This window comes from Toxorhynchites rutilus, chromosome 3, assembly GCF_029784135.1.
Source record: "Toxorhynchites rutilus septentrionalis strain SRP chromosome 3, ASM2978413v1, whole genome shotgun sequence".
NCBI lineage: Eukaryota > Metazoa > Arthropoda > Insecta > Diptera > Culicidae > Toxorhynchites > Toxorhynchites rutilus.
The window spans coordinates 157632485-157658841 of record NC_073746.1 but is presented as its reverse complement, the minus strand read 5'-3'; the positions used below and the strand labels follow the sequence as shown (position 1 = coordinate 157658841).

Genomic DNA, 26357 nt, shown 5'->3' with positions numbered 1-26357 from the left:
AGTTGAAGTTGATTTTCTCGAAGTCACTAGATCACTAAATTGATATCTGTTTACAACATATGCTAGTTTTTTTTTTCTCCAATATAGTGATTTTCAACACATTTCGGCTGGTTGGTCACTTTTACTTACCTTTTTGGAAGAATGTCGGGAATGGAGTGAATGTCGGGAACTCGTGATCTCTGCGTGAGAGGTATGGATGTTACCACTACGCCAGATCGCCTCCTACATATGCTAGTTATAACAGATGTTTTTCGATAAAAAAAAATAAAGAATTCACATTGGATATTTCGAAAAATATCAATTTTGGAAATGTTTAGTTTTTATATTCATTGTTTCAACTTGTCCGTAAAGCGGGGTAAGTTGAAACGCGAAACTATCATGAGTTTAATGTGCGAATTTGCTTCTCGAACTATCTACAACTGATTTGTGAAATACTAAATTGGATGAATTACATGTAAACATTTGGAAAAAAGGGTTTTGGTACACGTGAGATGTGGGGGCCACTTATGATGTTTATGGGATCATTCAAAAATTCAAATATCACGTAACGCACTCAAAAAGGAAGGAGGGGATGGCTTGTGGAAACTTGTTGGTAATAAATCCAACTAAATCTAAACATTGTTATGCAAATGACCATTTGTTACATGTTATATTCCACGGAACATTCTTGGCGCGCTAAAAGGTCTCGATGCTAGCAAAAGGGCTGGTACTGATGGTCTACCGCCGTCCCTACTCAAAGAATGTGCTCATTCTTTAGTTTTCCCTTACGCCGTGCTATTCAAACGATCACTACAGAGCAACATTTTTCCTGATGCGTAGAAAGTTGCCGCTATAGTTCCGATACACAAATCCGGAAGCATCAACAAAGTTGAGAGCTATCGCGGTATTTAAAAAAAAAAAATTTCGAGAGGATTATCCATGGAGTACTGCTGATAAATTCGCATATACTTATAAGCGAATACCAGCACGGATTTATCAAGAAGCGCTCCATGACATGTAACTTGATGAGTTATACATATGAAGTGAGCAAAATCATAGAAAAAAGCGGCCAAGTCGATTCCATCTACGTCAACTTCTCGAAAGCCTTCGATAGAGTTCCACATGAGCTGATGGTCAACAAGATGTCCCGGATGGGCTTCCCTTCATGGGTGACCGAATTAATCCGATCATATCTTACTGAACGTAAAGAATCCTAAGAATGCTATGGAGATAAATATTGCGAAGACGAAAATAATATCCTTCACACGTAGAACGTCGTTCATTCGCTTCGAATATACTGCCCATGTTTGTATAGGAGACGTAAGCAAAAAAAAAACAAACAAAATCGACTTTTTGCATTCTAAAGGGTGTGTCACATCAAATTGCATCACGGAAAAAACACTGTAGAAATTTAATTTTTAGGAATTATATCTTCAGCTTTGGTTTTATAATCAGATAAGAGTGTATAGATCACGTTGGCCATGCTTCACTGTCAATTTTTCGTAAATTTGGAAAAATGTCGCCGAACGAAAAAGAGCGTCGTGAATTAATCTTGTACACTCATTTCGAGAATCCGGAGTTGTCACATCGGGACATCGGTAAGATGCTGGGAATCGTCCAATCCACGGTCAGCAGAGTACTAAAACGATACTTCGAGAACCTAACCATCGACCGGAAGGTGAAGAACGGCAAAAATGGATGCTCCGTCAGTGAAAAAGATCACAAGCGCGTAGTTAAGCAGTTTAGACGTGATCCGAGAAGTTCGGTCCGGGATGTCGCCAATAAGCTGAATTTGTCAAGTTCATTCGTCCAGCGGACCAAGCAGCGGGAAGGCCTGCGTACATACAAGGTTCAGAAGGCTCCTAACCGCGACGAAAGGCAAAACATGGTGGGGAAGACGCGAGCCCGGAAGCTGTACACCGAAATGCTGACAAAGCCGCATTGCCTGGTAATGGACGACGAAACCTACGTCAAAGTGGACTTTCGTCAGCTGCCGGGCCTGTTGTTCTTCTCCGCAGAGGACAAATTCAGCGTTCCGGAGGAGATTCGCAAGCAGAAACTATCCAAGTTTGTCAAAAAGTACATGGTGTGGCAAGCGATCTGCTCTTGCGGAAAGCGGAGCGCCCCCTTCGTGATGACCGGCACGGTGAACGGGCAGGTTTACCTTAAGGAGTGCCTACAGAAGCGCTTACTACCACTATTGAAGCAGCACGAGGGCCCGACCATCTTCTGGCCGGATCTCGCTTCGTGCCACTATTCAAAGGACGTGTTGGAGTGGTACGAAGCCAACGGGGTCACCTTCGTGCCAAAGGAAATGAACCCGCCCAACGCGCCGGAGCTTCGCCCAATAGAGAAATATTGGGCGATTATGAAGCAGGCCCTCCGGAAGAACCCAAAAGTTGTCAAATTGGAGGCGGACTTCAAGAGAAAATGGATTTCTGTTCAAAAAAAAACTACAACCTGACGTTGTACAGAACCTGATGGACGGGGTAAAGAGGAAGGTGCGAGCATACGGGCTTGGGCTCGAAGTATGAATAAGAAGAAAATGCCAAAAGTTGTTTAATAGTTTTTATTTTACTGTCTAAAATTTTCAAAAGGATCGGTCTACTGGGCGAATTTCTACAGCGTTTTTTCCGTGATGCAATTTGATGTGACACACCCTTTACGCAATGTAATACGCTTGCTCAACATGCAAACATTTTTTGTTCGAAAACATTTGAGCAATTTTGAAAAAACGTTTCCGGAAAATCACTGTTTGTCCGCATAACAGACGAACACAGCTTGCATACATCATTCGAAAATCAACAATTATCAGTATTATGTGCTATAAGCTAAATCTACATTTGAATCACATTCTTTGTAGAGTCCAAACATGCCTGTCATGATAGTGTCTTATTACGTAGTGTTTCTTAATAGATGAATATAAGAAACCATTGAAACTCTGCTTATATAATTACTATTTTCTGTACACTGCACTGCAATGAACAAAGAGAAGCAATTGTGTTTTTTAATGTTATAATTACCTAAATTTCTGCATTTGAATCTTCATGTAGATAATGAAACAATCAGATCAGTAGTAAAATTGAAATAATATTGGTTCTTAGCATTATATCTCCTCGGATTCGACATCGAATTATTCCACATACTCAGCACTATTCATACCGTTGGTGTAAGTCACTCCACCATGCCAAACCGATATAGGGTTCTCAGATTTAGTGAAAATTTGTAGTTTTGTTCTTTATCGCAAAACATTTGACCCGTATTTTTTTATTATTTTTATTATGGGGGACCATTTCCATTTCAGGGTTGTCCGAAAAATCAACTTTTTCCTCCATTTTCCAAAAATGATTTTTTTCAAAAAATCATAACTTTTGAACAACTAGACTGATTCAAATGATCGACATATAAAAAATGGTCTTTTGAAAAATAATACTATACCAACAGAAAATTTGAATTCTGCTCTCGTTATTATTAATTGTATTCGTTTTTTATTGTTTTCATAGTCTCGGGGCCAAAGGCGCTAAATTTAAAAGCTGAGAATTTTTCACATAACGTATGTCGAAATCAGAAGTAGTTTTTTTTCGTTTTTGAGTTACGATTTTTCAAAGTTAACCGATTGTTCGAAAAATCCATTTTTTCCTCTTTTTCCCAACAAAAAAAATCGTGATATCGTGATATCGGGAAGTCATGTTGCTAAAATTAACAACATTGCATATTACCTTTACAAATTGAATAAGTGAAAATAACACGAACCTGCTGTTCTTATCAGAGTATTCAGGAAAAAAGTACTATTCTAGACTCGCAACAAATCCAGAGCACCTTTTCCAGACATTTCACTAAATTTCTTCCAAACTTTTTTGTTTCATCCGATAACAACTGAAACTACCGACGGAGACGTTTTGACTATCATCGGAAATGTAAATACTAACGCTACAAACAGAGCAATCTGGTGATTACGTCTAGCTATGCAAACAAATGTTCATTGAAACGATTGATTGTCCGCATTAATAGACGTAAGCGTTTTCCAAATGGAAAAAAATATGTTTTAACCCGCAAAATCTCCTAGGCCCTCTTTTTGCCGATAAAATCCTTCAACTGGACAGAATATTTCATTGAAAATTTGCATGATTACGCTTGTAGGCAAAAAACAACATAATTGCGTTTTCTCAACACTAATGGTTTTGGTGATTACGTCTCCTATGCAAACATGGGCAGTATAGTACAAACTCGGTCTCAATTGGACATGTAGACTCTATTTGTGATCTTGGTGTGATAATTGATAGCAAGCTGCAGTTCAACGAGCACATAGCACTGACCACGGCCAAAGCGTTTACTGTTCTTGGATTTTGGAAAACGGAAAACGGAAAACTTGGAAAATGTAGTAAGCAGTTCTTCACCGATGTGTATGCTCTAAAGGCCTTGTACTGTTCGCTTGTGCGAAGCATACTGGAATATGCTGTCCCGGTGTGGGCTCCGTACCATGCAGTACAGTGTATGAAAATTGAAAGAGTCCAAAAATATTTCCTGCGCTACGCCAGCTACCGTGGAGGGACGGTTCCAGACTTCCGGAGTATACCGATCGCTGTAAACTAATCGACCTTGAAACACTTGCATCCAGACGGACTAAATTGCGACGGCTGTGTTTAACCTGCTGACAGCTAACATAGACTGCCCGTCTCTTCTTCAAAATGTCAACATAACTGTACCTCATCGTCGACTACGTAACCAGCTCCCTACGAGTAGAACGACGTATGGATACCACAATCCTTTTATGCATGTTTGTAAGATTTTAATAGTGTTAGTGCAGTGTTCGAATTCAATATAAATAAAGCTGTTTTTAAACATAGACTTAAGAATATAGGTTAAGTTGTAGTCTGTGCGAAAAAATTCGAAGACGAAATAAATAAAGAAAATAAAATTATGTAGAGAAGTGGGAGTCTGAAATAATAAAAAAAATGCGTTACGTAATATTTGAACGACCCCTAGTTGCAAAATTAACAAATTTTACTTGTATCATATATGTGTATTCATAAATTATGTAGTACATACTGAGGAACGAAATATGAATGATTCTTATTTTTTTTAATTTATCATCATTCATTCATACATCAATAACCGACAAATAGCGTCCGGCAATGTTTAAAAAATAGGCGATTTTCACAGGTTTTAACTTACCCCAGGGCAGGGCTCTGCATAGTCACAATCAACTGAGGATAGTCGGCTGATTACCTGACTGACTATATCCGTATTCAGTTAGTAATGACTTTTTGCACCTTCACGCAGTCGGGCGTTTAGTCGCTATCTCCCTCTACCAACTCGACTATATAATTTCATTCTTCCCAGTCAAATTGTCCTCATTGCATTTTGAAGTGACTTCCCCCAAAACGAATTCGTTCCTCTCTTTCTCTCTCTCCCATGTACGTGTGTATGCATCGATGTTTGAGTTCAAGGTGGTTTGACATACGCTGCAGGTGAGCTAGATTCTTTTGTATCGTACACGGAAATTACTCACATGTATAAAATAGCGTGCAGTGTGTGTGCGCTATTTTTCACGCTATTTACTAATACTAACGCGAGGACCTTTATAGCATACTTGATAAATGTCTAAGCTTGTTGGTTTAAGTCCACGATGGGTAGACAATAACCGTCCATTGATGGGGTAACTTCTTTTTTGCATAAGATATCATGTTTTCGTTCCTTTTTATATGGACGTAAAAATAATATTGCGTACGCGGGTATGAATTAGTGTCAGGGGAAAATGGAAGTGTGGATTGAAGTCAGTTGAATGCAGAGGCAGATTTGTATTCATTAATCGAGTCAGTTAAAATAACCACTGACTGGACTAGTTCACCAGTCATCCTCGCTAGTCAATTCATTTTCTTATCAAGTCACTTTTTGTTGCCGGCGACTGCCGAAGCAGTTCTAGTCGAAGCGAAGCTACTGATAGTAGAGTCGGTCCTCATTCTTCACCTTCGAAGATTTCGGGCCCTGCCCCAGTATTGAAAAAAAACATGGGGTGAGTTTGAATGCTCAGAGCTATACGGAAAAAAATCAGTTTAGTTTTCAAACCCACTACACTTCATTATCCCTATTTGATTACCTGATATAGAGTTTTGGCGACATTTTTGAAAAAATCAGTATTTTCGGACCGATTGAGTCAGCGCGCAAAAATGTTTGTCTTGATTTCACGGAACAAGGAAAAGTAAACAAAGGCGCGGATTGCGTTAAAGCATTCCAATATTCTGGTAATGGCTGTCATAAGGTGGGTTGAAAGATAATGTTTACTATGTATACAGCCATTCCATGCCAAACCGATATATGGTTCTCAGATTTAGTGAAAATTTGTAGTTTTGTTCTTTATCGCAAAACATTTGACCCGTATTTTTTTTTATTTTTTTATTATGGGGGACCATTTCCATTTCAGGGTTGTCCGAAAAATCAACTTTTTCCTCCATTTTCCAAAAATGATTTTTTTCAAAAAATCATAACTTTTGAACTACTAGACTGATTCAGATGATCGACATATAAAAAAATGGTTTTTTGAAAAAAAATATTATACCAGCAGAAAATTTGAATTCTGCTCTCGTTATTTTTTATTGTTTTCATAGTCTCGGGGCCAAAGGTGCTATATTTAAAAGCTGAGATAACGTATGTCGAAATCAGAGAGTCGTTTTTTTTTCGTTTTTGAGTTATGATTTTTCAAAGTTTACCGATTGTTCGAAAAATCCATTTTTTCCTCTTTTTCCCAACAAAAAAATTCATAACAGATATAGTATTATTAACCAGGTGACTGGCTTTACTTTGATATGTCGATCATCTGAATCGGTCTAGTAGTTCAAAAATTATGAATTTTTGAAAAGTCATTTTTGGAAAAAAAAAAAAAAGAAAAAAAAAGAAGGAAAATGTTGATTTTTCGGACAACCCTAAAATGGAAATGGTCACCCTAATGAAAAAATACTACCAATTTTCACGAAAATCTGAGAACCACTATATCGGTTTGGCATGGAATGGCTGTATATTGAAATCAACGAATTAATACTTGCTTGCTTTGCGAAGTTTTGGCAAACTGTTGTGATATCCGTTCAACAAACATTTGAGAAATCTGTGAAAACTTTAAACATTTTATTGCTCCCTTTCAATGGACGCAAACGATAGTAGTGCTAAAAGGATATTATTATACAACCTCTAGCGTCCGATTACGTGCAACATCCCGTTAGTCATCACGAAATTCTATTTCCGTAATAACGTAACATAAATGTCGTTCGCCAATGGGACATTGCTGCTGTTTCCTTTCCTCATCGCAACGTCACCATTACAGAATCATAACTAGCCGCTCTTTTACGGAAACACTATCCATACATCCAGGCATTTCCCTCTTGGGCGCTATTGCCGACAGGAACGAATTCATCGTTTTCGTTTTCCGCTGTGGCAGTGGGAGACCAGCCTATCCTGGGCAGAAGAGTGGCGACGAAATAGGACATGTCCCTCTGCCACATCCCGCTGTCCAGTGCTACTAAACGAATTAAATTTTAATTGAAAACTTTTTAATTAAATTATTGCTCTGTGTTTACACATTTGAACATACTTCTGCCCATTGCTAATTTTGTTTGATTTTTAACCCGTCTCATTCCAGAAAGTTGACCCGGAACTAATCTTCACAAAGCAGGAACGAATCGGGAAAGGATCCTTCGGTGAAGTGTTCAAAGGCGTTGACAACAGGACACAGCAGGTGAGTGTCGCCGTCGGAGCGATAGAGCGAACCCCCAATGAGATGAATTATAAACGCAGACTGTTGCTGTCACGGTGGGGTTTTATAAAATTGGAAAGTTTTCCAAGAGACCATCTTCCAGAACGAACGTCCCTCACCGTCTCTCTCCTTGGAACTGCAAAACTACTTAGCAAAGAACTGATACTAACGCCGCCCACAAATGATTTATTCGTTCAATTGAGGTGAAAACTTTTTCTATTACATTGCGAAAACTTCTTCTGCTGGGACCGCTGTTGATGCGCAGTTGTTCGGTCGGTTGGTGATAATTTTTTAATCATTCCTTTAAATCATACCGTTCCATGCTGGGCGACTAATGGGTTTAACTTGTATAAAATGTTAGTTTTCTTATACCACTCGAGTTTCGAAGGCTTTTGTAGGATCTCCGAACGTTTCAATGTGCCTCCAAGGTTATAGAGAATTATGTTTGTTAACAAATATGCCATGATTACAATCTGGTACTATCTGCAATTAAATAAGTTTCCGGTCCGACACATCACTGTTGACAAATCATTAAATGAGTCGTGTCGGAATTTCACGCTTTTTTTCTAATTTTCAATGTTTCTGAATAAACCGAATTCGCCAAGAAGTTATTGTTTTATCATTTATTCTACAAAGTTATTGAGTGAACAAACAAAATTTAGATTTACGAAAATAAAACAATACCATAAACCCTATCTCGAATAAGTGATAAACGTCGAATTGTTAGAAATACCAATAATTTCAGAGTAATGATGTTATTGTTATGAATGTTATTTTTACATTTCAATAATGTCACTAAACTCAGAATGTCACACACAGAAAATCTAATCCGACATTCCTATACACAAAAACTCACAAGCCCCCTCCTCCTCTTCTTCGTAGGTGGTGGCAATCAAAATAATCGACCTTGAAGAGGCAGAAGATGAGATCGAAGACATACAACAGGAAATCATGGTGCTATCACAGTGTGACTCGCCGTTTGTCACGAAATATTTCGGTTCATATCTTAAGGTAAGTGCGCTTCTCATATAACAAGTTATCAGGGTAAAGTTTCTGATAATGTCAACAACATAGTTATTGATTTTCGGACTGATTGCGAGCAGAAACCAATTAACTTTTTCACTAGAAAATGTCCAAAATATCACTCAAAGTGTCATTCATTGCCACCTTTTCGACGTTTGTTTGTTCTTGAATTGACAAACCACGGAAGCTTCCCGAAAATGATGAATGGCATTACATATAGTATGATCATAAAATGAGTTAATGAATGAAAAAAAAAATCATTAAGTTCCTTGAATAACAAAAATTTATTTTTCGAATATGTTGAATAAATAACTTCTTCTCAGCACTATGAAGTGTCTGTTTGGTTGGTGTTGCAAATCAACTCTTCCGCCCCGGGTGCGTAAGCTTCACACGTTATAAAATGAAATTAGATCTCACCAAGTATATACAGAAGAGAGTAAAACGGAGAGCGTAAACAACGTAAAACTTCAACCCTTTTGCGAAGTGTTTCTTATTTTGCTTTCTCATATTGCTCTTATAAACCCATTTCATGCCAAACCGATATAGTGGTTCTCAGATTTTCGTCAAAAGTGGTAGTTTTGATGTTTATCGCATAACATTAGACCCGTATTTTTATTCTTTTTATTAGGGTGCCCATTTCCATTTTAGGGTGGTCCGAAAAAAAATTTTTTCTATTTTTCCCAAAAATGATTTTTTGTCAAAAAATTCCTAATTTTTGAACCACTGAACCAATTTATTATATTTTTTCTTGAAAGCTGATAATTTTTCTGATAATTATTCAAAAATCAGAGATGTGTTCTTTTTAGTTTTTGAGATATGATTTCCCAGAATAAACATCTTTCTAGTCTTCCTTCGATATTTCTATGCGACTAGACGAGATCTATGCGAGTAGAATTTTTTTTTTGCAAATTTAGTATTTTTTCCAAAGAAAACTTCAATTTTATGTGTTGATTGTTTGAATCGGTTCGGTAGATATGAAATTTATGAATTTTTGAAAAACGTCATTTTTGGAAAAAAGGGTAAAAATGATTTTTAAACCAACGGTTAACTTTGAAAAATTATAATTCAAAATCGAAAAAGAACACATCCTTGATTTTTGAATAATAATAAATAAATATAAAAAAAATATAGCACCATTGGTCCCGAGACCATGAAAACTAAAACAAATTCAATCAATAATAAAAGACTAGGTGGTTTTCATTTGATATATCGATCATTTGAGTCGGTTCACTAGTTCAAATCGATCATCTAAATCGGTTCTGTAGATCGAAAGTTATGATTTGTTGAAAAAAGTCATTTTTGGAAAAAAAAAAATTTATTTCCGGATCACCCTAAAATGGAAATGGTCACCCTTACCAAAAAATTAAAAAATACGGGTCTAATATTTTGCGATAATGGATAAAAATATCACTTTTCACAGAAATCGGAGCACCACTATATCGGTTTGGCAAGGAATGGCTGTATATTGCTATGGTGTATATTTTATACACAAAACCGCCTCTCGCTCGAGTAAATGCTGTACCAGTATGAGTGGATAGCACATTTTTGGTTGATTTTGAGCTCGTTGAATGTAATGTATGAAGATGTCAAAAAATGCGCTAAGATTATTTTGGATGTAGTTGTAAACGCCTTCATACAACAACAATTATTTAATATCTCGGTTTTGAATATTTTTCCCAAAGACTTCTACGGAGCACGATGGTTACTATTCATATTGAGCAAGTGTGTGTTGTGTATCCGATAAATAGTATGATGATTTTAAAATACTAGCTGACCCGGCGAACCTCGTTTATTATTCCAGTGAATCAAATTTCAAGACATTCGTTGGAAAGCTACTGTCATTGTGCTTTTTTTTCAGTATATGTCAAAAAGTTGAAGCGGAAACAACATAATTTTTTGCCTCTTCGAATATGTCGAAGTTCGTACCAACGAGAGTGTTGTTACTTCATTACTTTAATATGAAGAAAAAAGCTACGGAAATTCATCGCATTTTGGTGAAAGTTTATGGTGAGCATGCTCCAACTTAGCGAACGAGTAATTTTGACTTGGAAGACGAATAACGTTCTGGCTTTACTCGATCAAGATCCGTCACAAACGCAACAAGAACTTGCAAATACACTTGAAGTAGCTCGGCATACCATATACGATCGTTTAAAAGCAATGGGAATGAAAGATAGGACATTGGGTGCCGTATGAATTGAAGCCACGAGACGTCGAGCGCTTTTTTTTTCACGTGCGACCAATTGCTCCAACGGCATAAAAGAAAGGGTTTTTTTTTGACGTGGGACTACGTCTAACCGGAGTATATGGGGGTAAAATGAAAACCTAAACACAGAACATGCAGGAAAAAATGAAAGATTCCGAATGCTTATAACTCGAACATTTCTTACATTTGGATCGGAAAGATGTTTGCATCAATTGATAGGGAATATTTCTACGCTTCTATCGCAATTAATAAAATGTTATTTTTCATAAGATAAACAATTGAATAACTGTAAAATGTTAAGCGTTATCTAAACGCCCTTACTGCCTCATTTTGATTGGCCCGATCTACGGTTTCCCTAACACAGCCATCAAAACCAAGCAGCCTCGGGGAAATCGGCATTGAAAATACGTGAAAGTATGGGGGCTTTTGTTCTCACCGAAATATGTTCCCTAACACAGACTTCAAAACCAAGCAGCGTTGGAGAGATCGGCATTGCAAATACATGAAAGTCGGGGGTATTTTTGTTCCGACTGAAATGTGTTTCCCTAACACAGACTTTAGAACCAAGGTGTCTGAGGAAATTGACATTACAAACTCATGCAAGTCGGGGGCATTTTTGTTCCGACTGAAATGTGTTTGCCTAACACAGACTTTAAAACCAAGATGTCAGGGGAAATCGGCTCTGCAAATAAATGCAAACTGCGAGTACTTTTGTACTCGCTTGCCTTTGTGCAAACTAGAATATGTTTCCTTAACACGGTCTTCCGGGGGTACTTCTGCACTCGTATGTTTTTTTTGCACTCCGAAAAGTGTTTTCCTAACACGGATTACAAAAGCGGGTACGAATACCACGCTTTGGCTCGGTTATTCAAGCTTGCATTGAAGGATATGCCTGCATATCTTCTGCTCTCTGAATTACTACGCATACCATTTGATGATTAGGCAAGATGTTGATAACCAATAGCTGCGATGACGCCTATTGATTAAACAATATGCGTTCGACGTACATGTCAAAATCGAAACTGAGTGCCTGAAGTTCATCAAATCAAGCAAATTCGCGATTCGAGAAGTACATACACTTGAGAGATGCAAACATCAGAAGGAAACGTAAAATAAAATAATCATTTGATAATTCTTCCATTCACATATTTTGTCCTCGGCATCATACGAAATGTAAAAGGACTCAATAAATTTACTTGTAACGAAGAACATAATCTATCACAACGCATGAATTGACCTTATAAAGGGTGTGTCACATCAAATTGCATCACGGAAAAAACGCTGTAGAAATTTAATTTTTAGGAATTATATCTTCAGCTTTCGCTTATAGTCAGATAAGAGTGTATAGATCACGTTGGCCATGCTTCACTGTCAATTTTTCGTAAATTTGGAAAAATGTCGTCGAACGAAAAAGAGCGTCGTGAATTAATCCTGTGCACTCATTTCGAGAATCCGGAGTTGTCACATCGGGACATCGGTAAGATGCTGGGAATCGTCCAATCCACGGTCAGCAGAGTACTAAAACGATACTTCGAGAACCTAACCATCGACCGGAAGGTGAAGAACGGCAAAAATGGATGCTCCGTGAGTGAAAAAGATCACAAGCGCGTAGTTAAGCAGTTTAGACGTGATCCGAGAAGTTCGGTCCGGGATGTCGCCAATAAGCTGAATTTGTCAAGTTCATTCGTCCAGCGGACCAAGCAGCGGGAGGGCCTGCATACATACAAGGTTCAGATGGCTCCTAACCGCGACGAAAGGCAAAACATGGTGGGGAAGACGCGAGCCCGGAAGCTGTACACCGAAATGCTGACGAAGCCGCATTGCCTGGTAATGGACGACGAAACCTACGTCAAAGCGGACTTTCGTCAGCTGCCGGGCCTGTTGTTCTTCTCCGCAGAGGACAAATTCAGCGTTCCGGAGGAGATTCGCAAGCAGAAACTATCCAAGTTTGCCAAAAAGTACATAATGTGGCAAGCGATCTGCTCTTGCGGAAAGCGGAGCGCCCCCTTCGTGATGACCGGCACGGTAAACGGGCAGATTTACCTTAAGGAGTGCCTACAGAAGCGCTTACTACCACTATTGAAGCAGCACGAGGGCCCGACCATCTTCTGGCCGGATCTCGCTTCGTGCCACTATTCAAAGGATGTGTTGGAGTGGTACGAAGCCAACGGGGTCACCTTCGTGCCAAAGGAAATGAACCCGCCCAACGCGCCGGAGCTTCGCCCAATAGAGAAATATTGGGCGATTATGAAGCAGGCCCTCCGGAAGAACCCAAAAGTTGTCAAATCGGAGGCGGACTTCAAGAGAAAATGGATTTCTGTTCAAAAAAAAACTACAACCTGACGTTGTACAGAACCTGATGGACGAGGTAAAGAGGAAGGTGCGAGCATACGGGCTTGGGCTCGAAGTATGAATAAAAAGAAAAAGCCAAAAGTTGTTTAATAGTTTTTATTTTACTGTCTAAAATTTTCAAAAGGATCGGTCTACTGGGCGAATTTCTACAGCGTTTTTTCCGTGATGCAATTTGATGTGACACACCCTTTATATAATTATACAATCTTTTTACTCATAAAGCAAATATATTGAATTCAATTGAATTCGGGAATTGTTTCATTCAACCAAAAATATAATTAAAGCAAACAAATGATTGCTACGCTAAGGTAGTCCCACGTCAACCTTGCGGTTATATCATAGATGTAACCCACTCATTTTTTTTTGCATCGAATCGTAACTGACGATGAAAAGTGGGTCCATTACGACAATTCTAAACGTCGGGCAACATATGCATCAACATCGACGGCCGCGCGGAATATTCACGACCAGAAGGTTATGTTGTCTATTTGGTGGGACCAGCTGGGTGTGGTGTACTATGAGCTACTAAAACCGAATGAAACCATTACGGGGGACCTCTACCGACTACAATTGATGCGTTTGAGCTGTGCACTGAAGGAAAAACCGCCAATACGAGCAATACGAGCAAAGACTAGATAAAGTTATTTTGCAGCATGACAATGCTGGGCCGCATGTCGCGAAACCGATCAAAACAAACTTGCAAACGGCGAAATGGGAGATCCTATCCCGCCCGCCGTATTCTCCAGACTACTACTACAGACTACTACGATTACTACCTTGTTCGGTCGATTTAACATGGCCTGATTGACCAGCACTTCTAGAATTTTGGTGAAGTCAAAAATTGGATCGATTCATGGTTAGCCGACAAACCGGCTGATTATTTCCGCAAAGGGACTCGTGAATTGCTAGAAAGATGGGAAAAAGTTGTGACTAGCGATGGTATTGCCCATATTAAATAATAAATTTGTAACCATTTTCGCAGAATAAAGTATTAATTTTTGAAAAATAAGAAACTTACCGGTACTCCTATAATTTAAATTCGTAATTTCGAGTATTCACGAACCCCCCTGAAATTGTTTTCTCTGAACGCGATCTATATTCGCGAACGATAATAGAGAACGCCTCTTTATTTCCTATTCCAATTCGATCCTATCCCTTGCAAACAATACACATTTATGGGTACATTAAATCGGGGTTTTCGAAAACAATATTTTGAAGCCAAATGTCTTTAAATTACATGATCGAAATCGAAATCGAAATGTATTCGAAGTTTTATTCAAATTGGACCCATTCGATTCTGACCGGTCTGTCATTTGGCGTTGAAACTCTCTATGAAGAACTTCAATGCTAGGTTCACTTACTGCACTAGGTTAGATTATCGCTCTTACTATTCACCAAAACAGCGCATCTGCTCGTTCTGCGGTTGTTTCGAGAGGTAGGATCAGCCAAACGAAGCAAAAATTACGGGAGAACACCCGTATGAAACACTTTTGGGGTATCTCAACAACGAATTCAATAAATACGAACTCGATACATTGTTTCGATATGGTCAGTTCGTGCGGGCCATACACCTACTCCCAACTCGAAGAAAACGCTTCCTCCTTTTTTGTGACTCAAGTAACCAGTGAACATTGCCGGCGTAATGGATTTTACAGAACGGTCGTAAACTGTTTCTGAACTAGCGATACGTGATTAGCATTCAGCATCGACTGAGTCATACATTCACGACAGCTTCGAAACAAAGATCGTAAATATGGTGAAAACAAAACAGGCTACAGGCTACAGGCACCGCTAGAGAGCTATCGGATCCATCGGAACACAAAAACTTCTACCAGCACGACACGCATGCAAATGACACATCAAGCACGCATATGAGAATGCTCAATGGCAGTGGTGGTCAAGCTCCTACAATGTAGTTCTCTCCAACGCACCAGAGACAAGTTTGCGAAATATGCAAACTGAGCCGGAATACTCGCACTTTGCGTTTGAATTTAAAACAAAGAACTAATTCACGTAAGTAGTTTTCCCTCTGTTCACATGTTCATAAGTAAACGGAGGAAATTTAAATTTCGCTCACAAACCAACATTGAAACCTGTCACAGAGCACCGCTTGTCATCAGCTCTGTACTTGATTATTAATGCAAGTTGGAAGAATGTCTGGCTGGAGATGGTAGAATTACCTGCTGAAGCAGAAGCAGCAGACAGCGTTTGCATCATTGTCTCGTGTGTCTCGAAATAGTAATGACAGGAGAAGCAGCAGCGATGTTAAACACGTGGGGATGACGACAGGAGCTGAGACGCGCAAACAATGCTTCTTCAAACAGCCCGAGTCGGATGTGATTGATGGTGACATTTGCTTTATCTTCAAATTCAACAAAACACACGTTAGCGTTTGTCTGACTGTCTGTTTACTTTGTTGTTTGGCTAAGTGGTAGCCAGTTGAGCGGTGCGAAAGTACATTCACTTTACATCTTGGACTGACACCCTGCGGCGGCACGACAAAGCCAATGATTGCGCGGCCAGGCCAGACCAGACCAGAGAATGTCATACATGCTCGGTCAATTTGTGTGCGATGCTTGAGTTTACATACTATGTCGATTTGTTGGAAGATATCTTAATTTGCTCCGTGAAGGACGTTTGCGTTGCCATATAAACGGAAACTCATTGGGAGTTATCGAAAAGAAGTGCATTTTATTGAACCAATTCTATTTATTTATTTATAGTCAACAGGTGAAATATTCACCCCAATGACAACGAATTCTACTCGCTCTATACAACTTAGTTTAAGACACTACGGAAACTACATTTGTTTTAATAACAAGAAACATTGAAGTCGAACACATCGTAGCATCTATTGAAGATTCGGCACATCCTACGCATAGGTTCGTTGAATCCATAGTTGGTTCGTGAGGGACGGTTATACAAGAAAGTATGTGAGCGTAAATTCCGGCGGCGGGTGTTTATATGTAGACAGCATAACAACGAAGTGCGGTCAATGTTTCCCTGGATCAGATCACCAATGAAGCTTGCCATCCCAGTGTTGCGTCTCGCCTCCAATAGTTCAAGATGTATGAGCGTACAACGGCTTTCGTAACTGGGTAAATTAACGGTGTCATTCCACGGAAGATGCCTCAGAGCGAATCGAACAAATTTTCGTTGAATAGCTTCGACGCGATTCGTCCCGTTTTGATAGTATGGACACCGCACTACAGCCGAGTATTCCAGGGTAGGCCGCACTAATGAGGCTTTCAAGCAATATACATTTTTGAATGATTTGGCGAAACGAAATATGAAACCGAGTCGAGAGGAAGCTTTTGACACCACGTAAGCGACACGATCCTTGAACGTGAGCTTAGAATCGATGAGTATTCCCAGATCCTTGACAGTCTATTCCCGTTTCAAGGTAGTACCCGATAGGACATAATCATAATGAATAAATGTACGTTGTCTGCCGGATGATATTATGGAACATTTCGAAACATTGAGTGCGGTTCAGTTGGCACCACTCGGCGAAAGCTTCCAATTGATCTGCAAGGAATCTAGCATCACTTGGTTTCCGTATCACTGAATACAGTTTCAGGTCATCAGCGTAAGACAACTTAAGACATCTTAGAACACTGTTGACATCGTTCATATATAGTAGAAACAGAAATGGTCCTAGATGGCTGCCTTGAGGAACTCCGGATGTCACAGGGAAGGGAGAAGAAACATAGTCTCCAATTTTTACAGACATGCTTCGACCAGTCAGATAAGATGGCAAGCAAATTGTTCTGAACACCTAATCGATCGTATTTAGCCAAAGCAATATCGTGATTCATTTTATCAAACGCAGCGGTGAGATCCGTATAGATGGCATCTACTTGATGGCCTAGCTCAACTTCGCGGATGACGAACGAAGTAAACTTTACTAAATTAGTAGCCGTCGAACGCTTGGGCATGAAGCCATGTTGATCCTCTGAAATGCAGTAAGCGAAGTTTTGAGCTAGTTTTTCGAGAATAATCAGCTCGAATAGCTTGGAGGTAGCACTTAATGAAGCTATTCCTCGATAGTTAGATACATTCGTTTTACTAACCTTTTTGTGAATCGGGAAATCGAAAGATTCCTTCCAGCAGGTAGGGAATTCACCAGATATCAGAGAGCGATTGAAAACGCTGCGATGAATGGCTTAGTTCCGGGATTGTAGAGTTGTCGAAATCCATCCAATCTAGGCTCTTTGCAGGCAACTCAAGGATATGTCTGTTCTACCAGCTTCCTAAATGCGTAATTCGAATATTTGCATTAAGTGTTCTCATTAGTTTTACATACGAATTCGATGGTATGACGCCTTATGATGGATTGGACAGGGTAATATAAAGTTTATCCGAATACCATTTATCCGAGAGAAACTAATATCCCAAATTCATTCATCCGGATATAACATTCATCCAGAAAAAGAAGAAGGTGAATACAAAAAGATTAGATTACTTTTTAACAAACAATTCGTTTATTTTTACAGGCTCAGTTAAATAGGTTTGAGGGGCCAAACTTTCAACTATATGTTTATACTAATATATATAAACATTTTTCATTAACACTATGGTTAATAAGGTAGGTAACCGATTACTCGCGGTTGACTCGAGTTTTCATTGATCATTCAAATAATTTCGATCCGTTATTCAAGCTGTACGCGTGATTATCCAAAACTGTTAAATGTTGTATGCAGCTTACAAAATGCTTAAAATGCTTCAGTCCCTCTGACTTAACATTGATCAGTTCTGCAGAACTCGAAACAAATGATAGGCAGGCGGTGCAAGGGCCAGGCTATACGATGAAAGCATCGAAACTTCTGAACCTCCCGAATTTTTAGTGCGTCATCATAGATGTGTGTGGTCTCGCGTTGTCACAATGAAAAACAATTCTGGGCGTTTTTTTCTTAACCGCTTCGTATAATCTACCCAATGGTGAACAATAGAGCTTTGAATTGAATGTCCATGTGGCTATCCCACAACATCATCCTTATTTGGCGTCAATCCAGCCTTTGAAGTTGGTGTTGGTATTGGTTCGTTGCGCTTACCCATTTGTGGATGATATTTCTATATCCGCGATGACATATCATTATAATATAAAATTATCTCCAGACACAGTTTTTGTAGAAGACTTTTTTCCCACCTCCAGAAAATTATTTTTGTTTGCATAGAAAACTAGCTGACTCGGTGAACGTTGTACTGTCACATTATTTATTTAACGATAATAGTAGGATTAATCGGAAGTGAGCGATAAAAATGAACTATTGTGTTCTATTAAAAAGAAAAATGTCGCACCGCTATATCGTTGTAGAGCAATTCAAAAATCAGCGCAATCAGTGAAATCAAGCATTTCATGTCGTATCATCCTGAGCCCGAGTATGATGACGGTCCATTCTTCGATGAAGATCAAACGGATATTTGAGGATAGGATCTATGACATACAAAAAATGGAGTGATAAAGATGTTGACTGCTGACAAAAATTTGAAAAAAATCATATTCTTTTTGTTCGATGTAAAATGTAAAAAAAAAATTATACTCAAATGGATCGCAATTTTGCATTCTGAAATCCGTTCATCCAATCGAGTTGTGCAAATATAATTCAACGTATACAAATACTTAACTATTTTTCTAAAAATTTCCTTGCATTTCCGTCAAAACATTATCCATAGTATAAAGTCAAACAAAATTCAAGATTTTTCCTCACTTGCAGAGAATTTGTTACTCTGTTACATAGAGCACATATTTGATACAGAAGAACTAGTTTTACTTCATAAGTTTTGGATTTGATTGGACTTGAGTCCAACGGACTACAGAATGAAAAACTGTGATCCGTTCGGGTAGTTCTGACTCGATCGGATTGAGGAATACGGATGAGTGGTTGATCAGTACACGGATCTTGAATTTCCGAGGAAATTACACTATCGATATCCTCATGGCGTATTTTTTCCACTAACCTAACTAAAATGGGTGTATGGATCCTAGCGTTTACCATTCAACCGAATACATCTAGCAACGTGTGGAACCGAATTCATGTTTTGTTTGTACAAACGTGCTGTAATGCCATGTGCATTACGTTTTGGTCTGGCAATAGCGAAGACTGTGTCGGTACTGCTCATGATAGCGTCTCGCAAGTAAATTTTCTCTCTGACGCTCCTTTTCATTGTGCCTTAGAAATCGCAGTCGTTCGCTCGTTCGCGCGTTCATGTCGACCATGAATTGTTAACATTGCTCAAGACATCGGCCTGGCCGCGTCGAATCATCATACGAAAAATAAAAAAATATGTCATACGAAAAATAAAAATAAAAATCCATAGAGCTCTCTCCACTCTCTTGTTTGTTTCATCTCCTCTAACCACATGTTCATATATATTCATTCAAAATTAGTAGTGATGTTCATCTATATATATAAAAATGGAGTTATGTCTGTCTGGCTTTCTGTATTTCTGTCTATTCTTATAAATTTGGAAATTATTAAACCAATCGGCGTGAAAATTTGTATGTAGGGGTTTTTGGGACCGGGAAAGGTTCTTATGATGGTTCGAGACCTCTCCTCCCTCTCTAAGGGGAGGGTCGCCATACAAATGAAACACAAATTTCTGCATGACTCGAGAAAAAATTGAGAAAATGAAGCCAAATTTGTGAAGTGAATGTTTTAGGGGAAATTAAATGTTTCTATGATGGTTCGACTCTCCTCACCTCCTCTTTAAGGGGGGTGGCTGCCATACAAATGAAACACAAAGTATGTAGGGGTTTTTGGGGTCGGGGAAGGTTCTTATGATAGTTTGAGACCTCTCCAAGGGGGGGCTTCCATATAAATGAAACACAAATTTCTGCATTACTCGAGAATTTATCAAGCAAATGAAATAAGATTTGACATGTGGAGGTTTTAGGATGCAATAAATGTTTTACGGTGGTTAGGCACTCCATCCCCCTCTTTAGAGGGAGCTGCCATACAAATGAAACACAAATTTCTGCATAACTCGAAAATCAAGCAAATAGAGCCGAATTCGGCATGTGAAGGCTCTAGGGGGCACTAAACGTTCCTATGGTAGATAGACACTCCTCCCCTCTCTCTGAAGGAGAGGGGGCTGATAGTGTGATAAAACACACTCCTATATCTTCTTCTATCTATATAAATAAAAATGGATTACCGAATGTGTTGATATAAAATCAAAACTCGAGAAAGGAATTATCCGATCTAGGGCTGTCTTTATTCTATCATATTTTCCGTATCAAACATTTATTCCATGTAACGAATAAACATGTTATTTGCAAGTGGTTGAAAAATCTTGAACGAGAATTCTATCTGAAAATAATTTGATATTATAATGACGAGTTTTGGTAGAAGTACTAGGAATTTTATAGTAAAAGGTAATTTTAAAGGTTAGATTAAAAAATCAATCAATGAACAGTTCTGCGATTGGACCCATGAACGTGCGTTTAGTAAAAAAAAAACGTGAATGTGATAACGAAAAATAAATTTTGGGCGGGACGAAGTTTGCCGGGTCAGCTAGTTATATAAATAAAAATGAATCGCCAAATGTGTTAGTAAGTGCAGAACTCGAGAGAGAAATATTCCGATTTGAGCGGTCTTCATTTTATTTTATTTTCTGTATCAAACATGTATTTCATGTAACGGGGAAACATATTTTTTGCAAGTAATTGAATAGTGTCTGAAAATAATTTTATATTATAATGAGTTTTGGTAGAAGTACTAGGAAATTTATAGTAAAAGGTAATTGTAAAGGGTCAATTAAAAGATCAATCAATAAATAGTTCTGCGATTAGATCCATGAACGTTCGCTTGGTAAGCAAACGTGAGTGTTCGAAGGTATTGACAACAAAAAAAATCATTTTGGGTGGGGTGAAGTTTGCCGGGTCAGCTAGTAATGAATAAAGTTATTATGGCGGGATCTCGTTGTATAATTTTTATACAATATCCGTTGGTCAGCGAATTTTTCGGCTAAGAATTTTTTTCTGATTTGCGATGTGACCACACATATTCTAGAACTCATCACTCGTATGTTGATTGGCATAAAAATCTCAACTATGTTCTACTAAAAAATGATTCAAGTAATACTACGTTGATAAGTTGGACATTAGGAACATGAACTTATGAACGATGTGTATCGATGATGAATATAAATATCCAGATTTTTTTTTCTTCGAATCACAATTTCTCGCGTCACTGTTTACTCGTCTACCATGATTACAGCAATGTTTAATCAGGATTGATGACAAAAGCGTGCTCGTCATTTTACAATCCGAGCATACGTGATTTGAAGAATTTCAATAATTTATTGTGCTCATTCCATAAGGCTTCCATCTCGCCGGGGATGCGCCTGGCTTTAAGCAAATCGAGGTCATTGTCATTCAACAAGATAAATGAATTCGTTCTTTTTGAAAAAAGAACGGCGATTAACTTATTTGAATATTGTTTATACAAGAATACTAAAATCGCGATTGAAAAATAGAGGATGGGGATAAGAGGGCTTTTTTTTATCTGTATTATAGTGATTTTTAACTCATTTGGCTGGTTCGTCACTTTTTACTTCCAATTTTGGAAGAATGTCGGGAGTGAGAATTGAACTCGTGACCTTTAGCGTGAGAGGCATGGATGTTACCACTACGCCAGATCGCCTCCACTGGGATAAGAGGGTGAAAATTTGTGATTATACGTATATTTTGGAGCACACTTTAAATTTATGAAAAACATTATTCAGAAAATTGATTTTTTTTCCGCATATAGCCACCCTATTCGGTATTGGATATACGGTAATCGGTATCTTAGCGGTATGATATATACCTTACGACCTATTCTCATGCCTACCAATTTTTGTTATGTAGAATTTCATCAAAATCAGTCTAGCTGTTTCGGAGGAGTTCGACGCACAAACACCGTGACACGAGATTTTTATATTCTTCTAGATTAGTTTGATACGGAGAATTTAATTTTCATTCATAATTTTAATTTTAATACCCAAAATTCAACCCATTTTCCATTGTCCGTGATGATAAACATCAGAGGTGGGCCGACTTCCATTAGTCATTGCATTGAAAACAAGAAAGCGAAACTCACATTTAAAACATTTGCGAAGATAATATTGGTATCATTATCAAACTTTTTTTTCTCAAATTGCTCGTAACAACTAAGTCAGTCGGTGACACACTGGTTTTATTACAGATTCCACTAGTGGCGTCGGCTTGGTTTGCTCGCATTGCATTAGCAATTTAAAACTGCATAACTCACAACCATATCGAGGTGCGCTGCCTGCGAACGACGTGGGACTGTGTTTATATTTTGTCTATGCAAATATCCATACTGTGGTATGTGGTTTACCGTTTGTTTTTGCTGGTGAGCCCTCGTTGCTATCGTCGGAATGTATATGTGTGTGTGTGTGTGGGTGTGAACATATTTTGTTGAACTTATAATATGCTCCAGTTGGCATCGATTGGCGATGGCGGAAGCTTCCTTTTGATTGTGCCTTTCAATGGGACTTTCCATTATCTTTATTCGTTCGGATGAAATCAATTATTTGAAGAACAATCCTCATAATTGAGTGCCAGCCATTATCACCCAGAATCAAATACATGCGACACTCGCCGTCTCATAGGATTCTTCGACCGCTTCTGTACCATACCAAGCTGAATATTCAGTTCTCTTCCACTTCGAGCAGCTTCGTTTCTGCTGATGCGTTTTACTTATCCGCTCAACTTTGCACAAATTTATTGATTCCTCGAGCGGAAGCAATTGTCTTCCACAATCGCATTATATGTAGCCTGCTTCTCCTGTGCGCGCTGTGGATGCTGATGTGCAATGGCGAAGTGGTTGATGGCAGCCATTTCCTCAATTGCATATAAATTCACATCGCAAATGCTAGCACCTTTCGCTTTTCGCTATCGGTAGCTTTTGCCAACTGATGATGTTTCAACACTAATAGTACATTTTTAAACTTAAGTCTAAATAGATTTTAACTTCATAAATTATAGACCTAAGTTAAATTAGTCTTTAATTACAGAACAATATTTCATTAAAAATATAATTTACTAGCTGACCCGGCAAACTTCATCCCGCCCAACATTTGTTTTTTGCTATCAGTACCTTCTAACATTCACGTTTTCTTACTATGAGCAAGTTCATGGGTCCAATCGCAGAACTGTTCATTAATTGATCTTCTAATCGACCCCGTTGAATTTACCTTTTACTATAAAATTCCTAGTATCCAAAACTCAAAACACATTCGGCGATACTTTTTTATTGGTATAGATAGAAGAAGATTTAGGAGTGCGTTTCATCACATTAAAATCTATTTCCAGTTTCAAACAAAGATCAATTTCGCTAACGCAAATATCAAATGGACTAACAGCACTTGTCACTATGTAATTGTAGAACATATGGGAATTAAATTTTCCAAATTTTCCCTGAGGAAGTCTGAGAGTCTAAGAATGTCTCTATAACAAGGTATATCTGTATTTTTGACAAAAAAATCTGTATCGAATAATAAAGGAAAACAAATAAAATAAAGGTTTATTTTTATTTTGAATCTATTTTTCTTGTTAATGTCGTGTAAATACAACAGAATATGTCATGAAAAGGTTTTCTCATAATTCTCTGAATTGTATAATGTACAAGATTTAGTTGAACTTTGCCTTCAAATTTTCCTTCATTTCATCCTTGACCCCTCGGTCCCTCCCTGAGTTTTGTTGGCATTGTAAAGCGAAAATACACGCTAATTATTGTTATCAAGGGGTGTCTCACAAACGCTTTAGTAGACCCGGCAAACTGCGTCCCGCCCAAAATTTATTTTTCGTTATCACATTCACGTTCAAAATCTCGTTCAAGATTTTTCAACCACTTGCAAATAAAATGTTTATCCGTTACATGGAATAAATGTTTGATACAGAAAATATGATAGAATAAAGACAGCTCTAAATCGGACAATTCCTTTTTCAGGGTTTGCTCTTATCAACACATTCGATCCATTTTCTTTTTATACAGAAATTTCTCATCACGACTTTTGACATCTAACAGCTGGGACCAAGTTGTATCTGAGTCAGTCCATTTTTGCTCCATAAGATTCGTTTTGAGTAAAGCCTGTTTCAGTTATGATTTGGTCGCATAAAGTAGGACATTTCTCAGCCTAGAAATAACGTAAAAAAAGGGAAGGACGTCATTTTGTAGGTTCAGCAAATACGGTTACCAGCAGTACTGTGCAAAAAAATTATAGATTGTATCACACGAAAAGATCGAAAATCCATCCGAACTGCTGACGGCATGTATTTTTCCTGAAAAAAACCTATAAAATGACATCCGTCCCTTTTTCGGACGTTATTCCTATGCTGACACTAGTACACTATGGAAATCATGGAAAAGTATGTGATTTTCGCGATTTTTTTGAACGAGAAAATAAATTACTATGATTAATCTGAAACCACAGTTTAATTAGGTATACATTACTTAACAAACAAAAAAATAATTGGTGTCAATTGAAGTGTCCCCTGAATAGCCGCAACCGGTTTGTTGAATGCTTGCAACCAAAACCTTGTAAATTTGTGGGGGTTTTCCTAGTGGACCGATTTTAACCAATGATTTTTTTTACGTAATCTTGAATATATTTCCTGTCATCGTACGTATGATTTTTTAAAAATACCGTAACAAAAAAATTATAGGAGGTTGTGTACAAGACACGACCACTTTGTTGACGTAAAACTACGGTGTTATTTTGTTCAAGTCGCTTGTTAATAACTTCGGATATTATTTTACAAACACACACAGAAAGACACACCCACTTATCTCCGCTTTGCGCTCTTCTCAACAGAAGCCCTTTCCGATTCCAGATTTCGATTAGCTTAGCTGTCATCCTTGGTGGAGATAGTATTGCTACTGTCATGCGAAATCAAATCACACACAAAATTCCTGAACAATTATTATCTTGGTGAACCGATGATAGCCTAGTTTGATGATTCCCCTACACAATCGTGCAGTTCAGAGCCTTTATAGAATGGCGTCAGATTGATGTAAATATTGCAATGCCAGATACATAAGCGAGTAAGTAGTTTGGTCGCGTCCACAGCTCAATCCGAAACGAAGACATGTGATGACGCAAAACAAGAAAGAACAAGCGATATCCATTGCTTCGTACCTAGAACGATACTGAAAGTTCGCCTCAGCGAGATCCAATATTTATGCTACAGGCAAATATTTCCCTTCTTCTTCTTATTCTTTACTTTGTTCACGGTGACTTTAAATCATTCCCCTTAGTTGATCGCCGATAAGTTGCTCGTTATTGAAGGCATGGGTAGGAAAGCTTACAAATGAGCAGAACAAATGTATGGGAAAATGAGATGCTTCTAGTTTTCATCAATTTAAAGCGTTTATACATCAGGGGATTGTAATATATAGCATAAAAAAAAAACTTAGACAGTTTCCGATTCGTTTTGTATATAAATCGTCTAAATCCGTTCGCGACAAAAATAGTTATTAACGTGAACTTTATTTCATAAAAACGTGACTTGTTGTTTTCTGATTTGGCACCCTTAATGAAAGACGTAGTTCTACGTCAAAAAATCACCAAAATGTGGAGAATCTGGGAAAAACTATTTCATCAAAATCGGATGGACCGTTCCGGAGGTAGAACTCCCACCAGTTTGCAAAATTTTGTTTCGAGGAAAACGCGCGCTACGCGCTCCTTGCTTAAAACCTTAGGTTCACTAATTGGCTTGTAACTTTGGAACGGAGCATCGGACAAACCTGGAATAAAAACTACAGTAAAGTAGACATCCCAGAAAACGTTTCAGGCCAGAAATATTTTTTTTCAAATTTTCCATAGTGTACTACCCCTTAACAACTGCCTTCAACGAAAACCATCTCGTTGCGATGCGTTCAACTTGTTTATAAATCAAGGTATCTATATATGTATGCACTGTAATAAATCAAATGTTTCAAATTGGTTCAAAAAAATCTGTAAATTCTGTATCTGTATCTGAAAATCTTCAATTTTGTATACACAGATGCTGTCTAAATTTTACGAAAAATCTGTAAA

The 26357-nt window shown here is 38.2% G+C and overlaps 1 protein-coding gene across 5 annotated transcripts in view; it reads left to right on the top strand.

Moving 5' to 3' along the window:
• Positions 1 to 26357, top strand: part of LOC129780091 (serine/threonine-protein kinase 24) — a 242469-nt gene that overhangs the window by 193608 nt on the left and 22504 nt on the right. For all 5 annotated transcript variants that reach the window (XM_055788011.1, XM_055788008.1, XM_055788012.1 and 2 more), the window contains 2 exons: positions 7613 to 7708; positions 8609 to 8737. In XM_055788011.1, coding sequence (XP_055643986.1) covers positions 7613 to 7708; positions 8609 to 8737 — 225 coding nt within the window. The remainder of the gene's footprint in view (positions 1 to 7612; positions 7709 to 8608; positions 8738 to 26357) is intronic.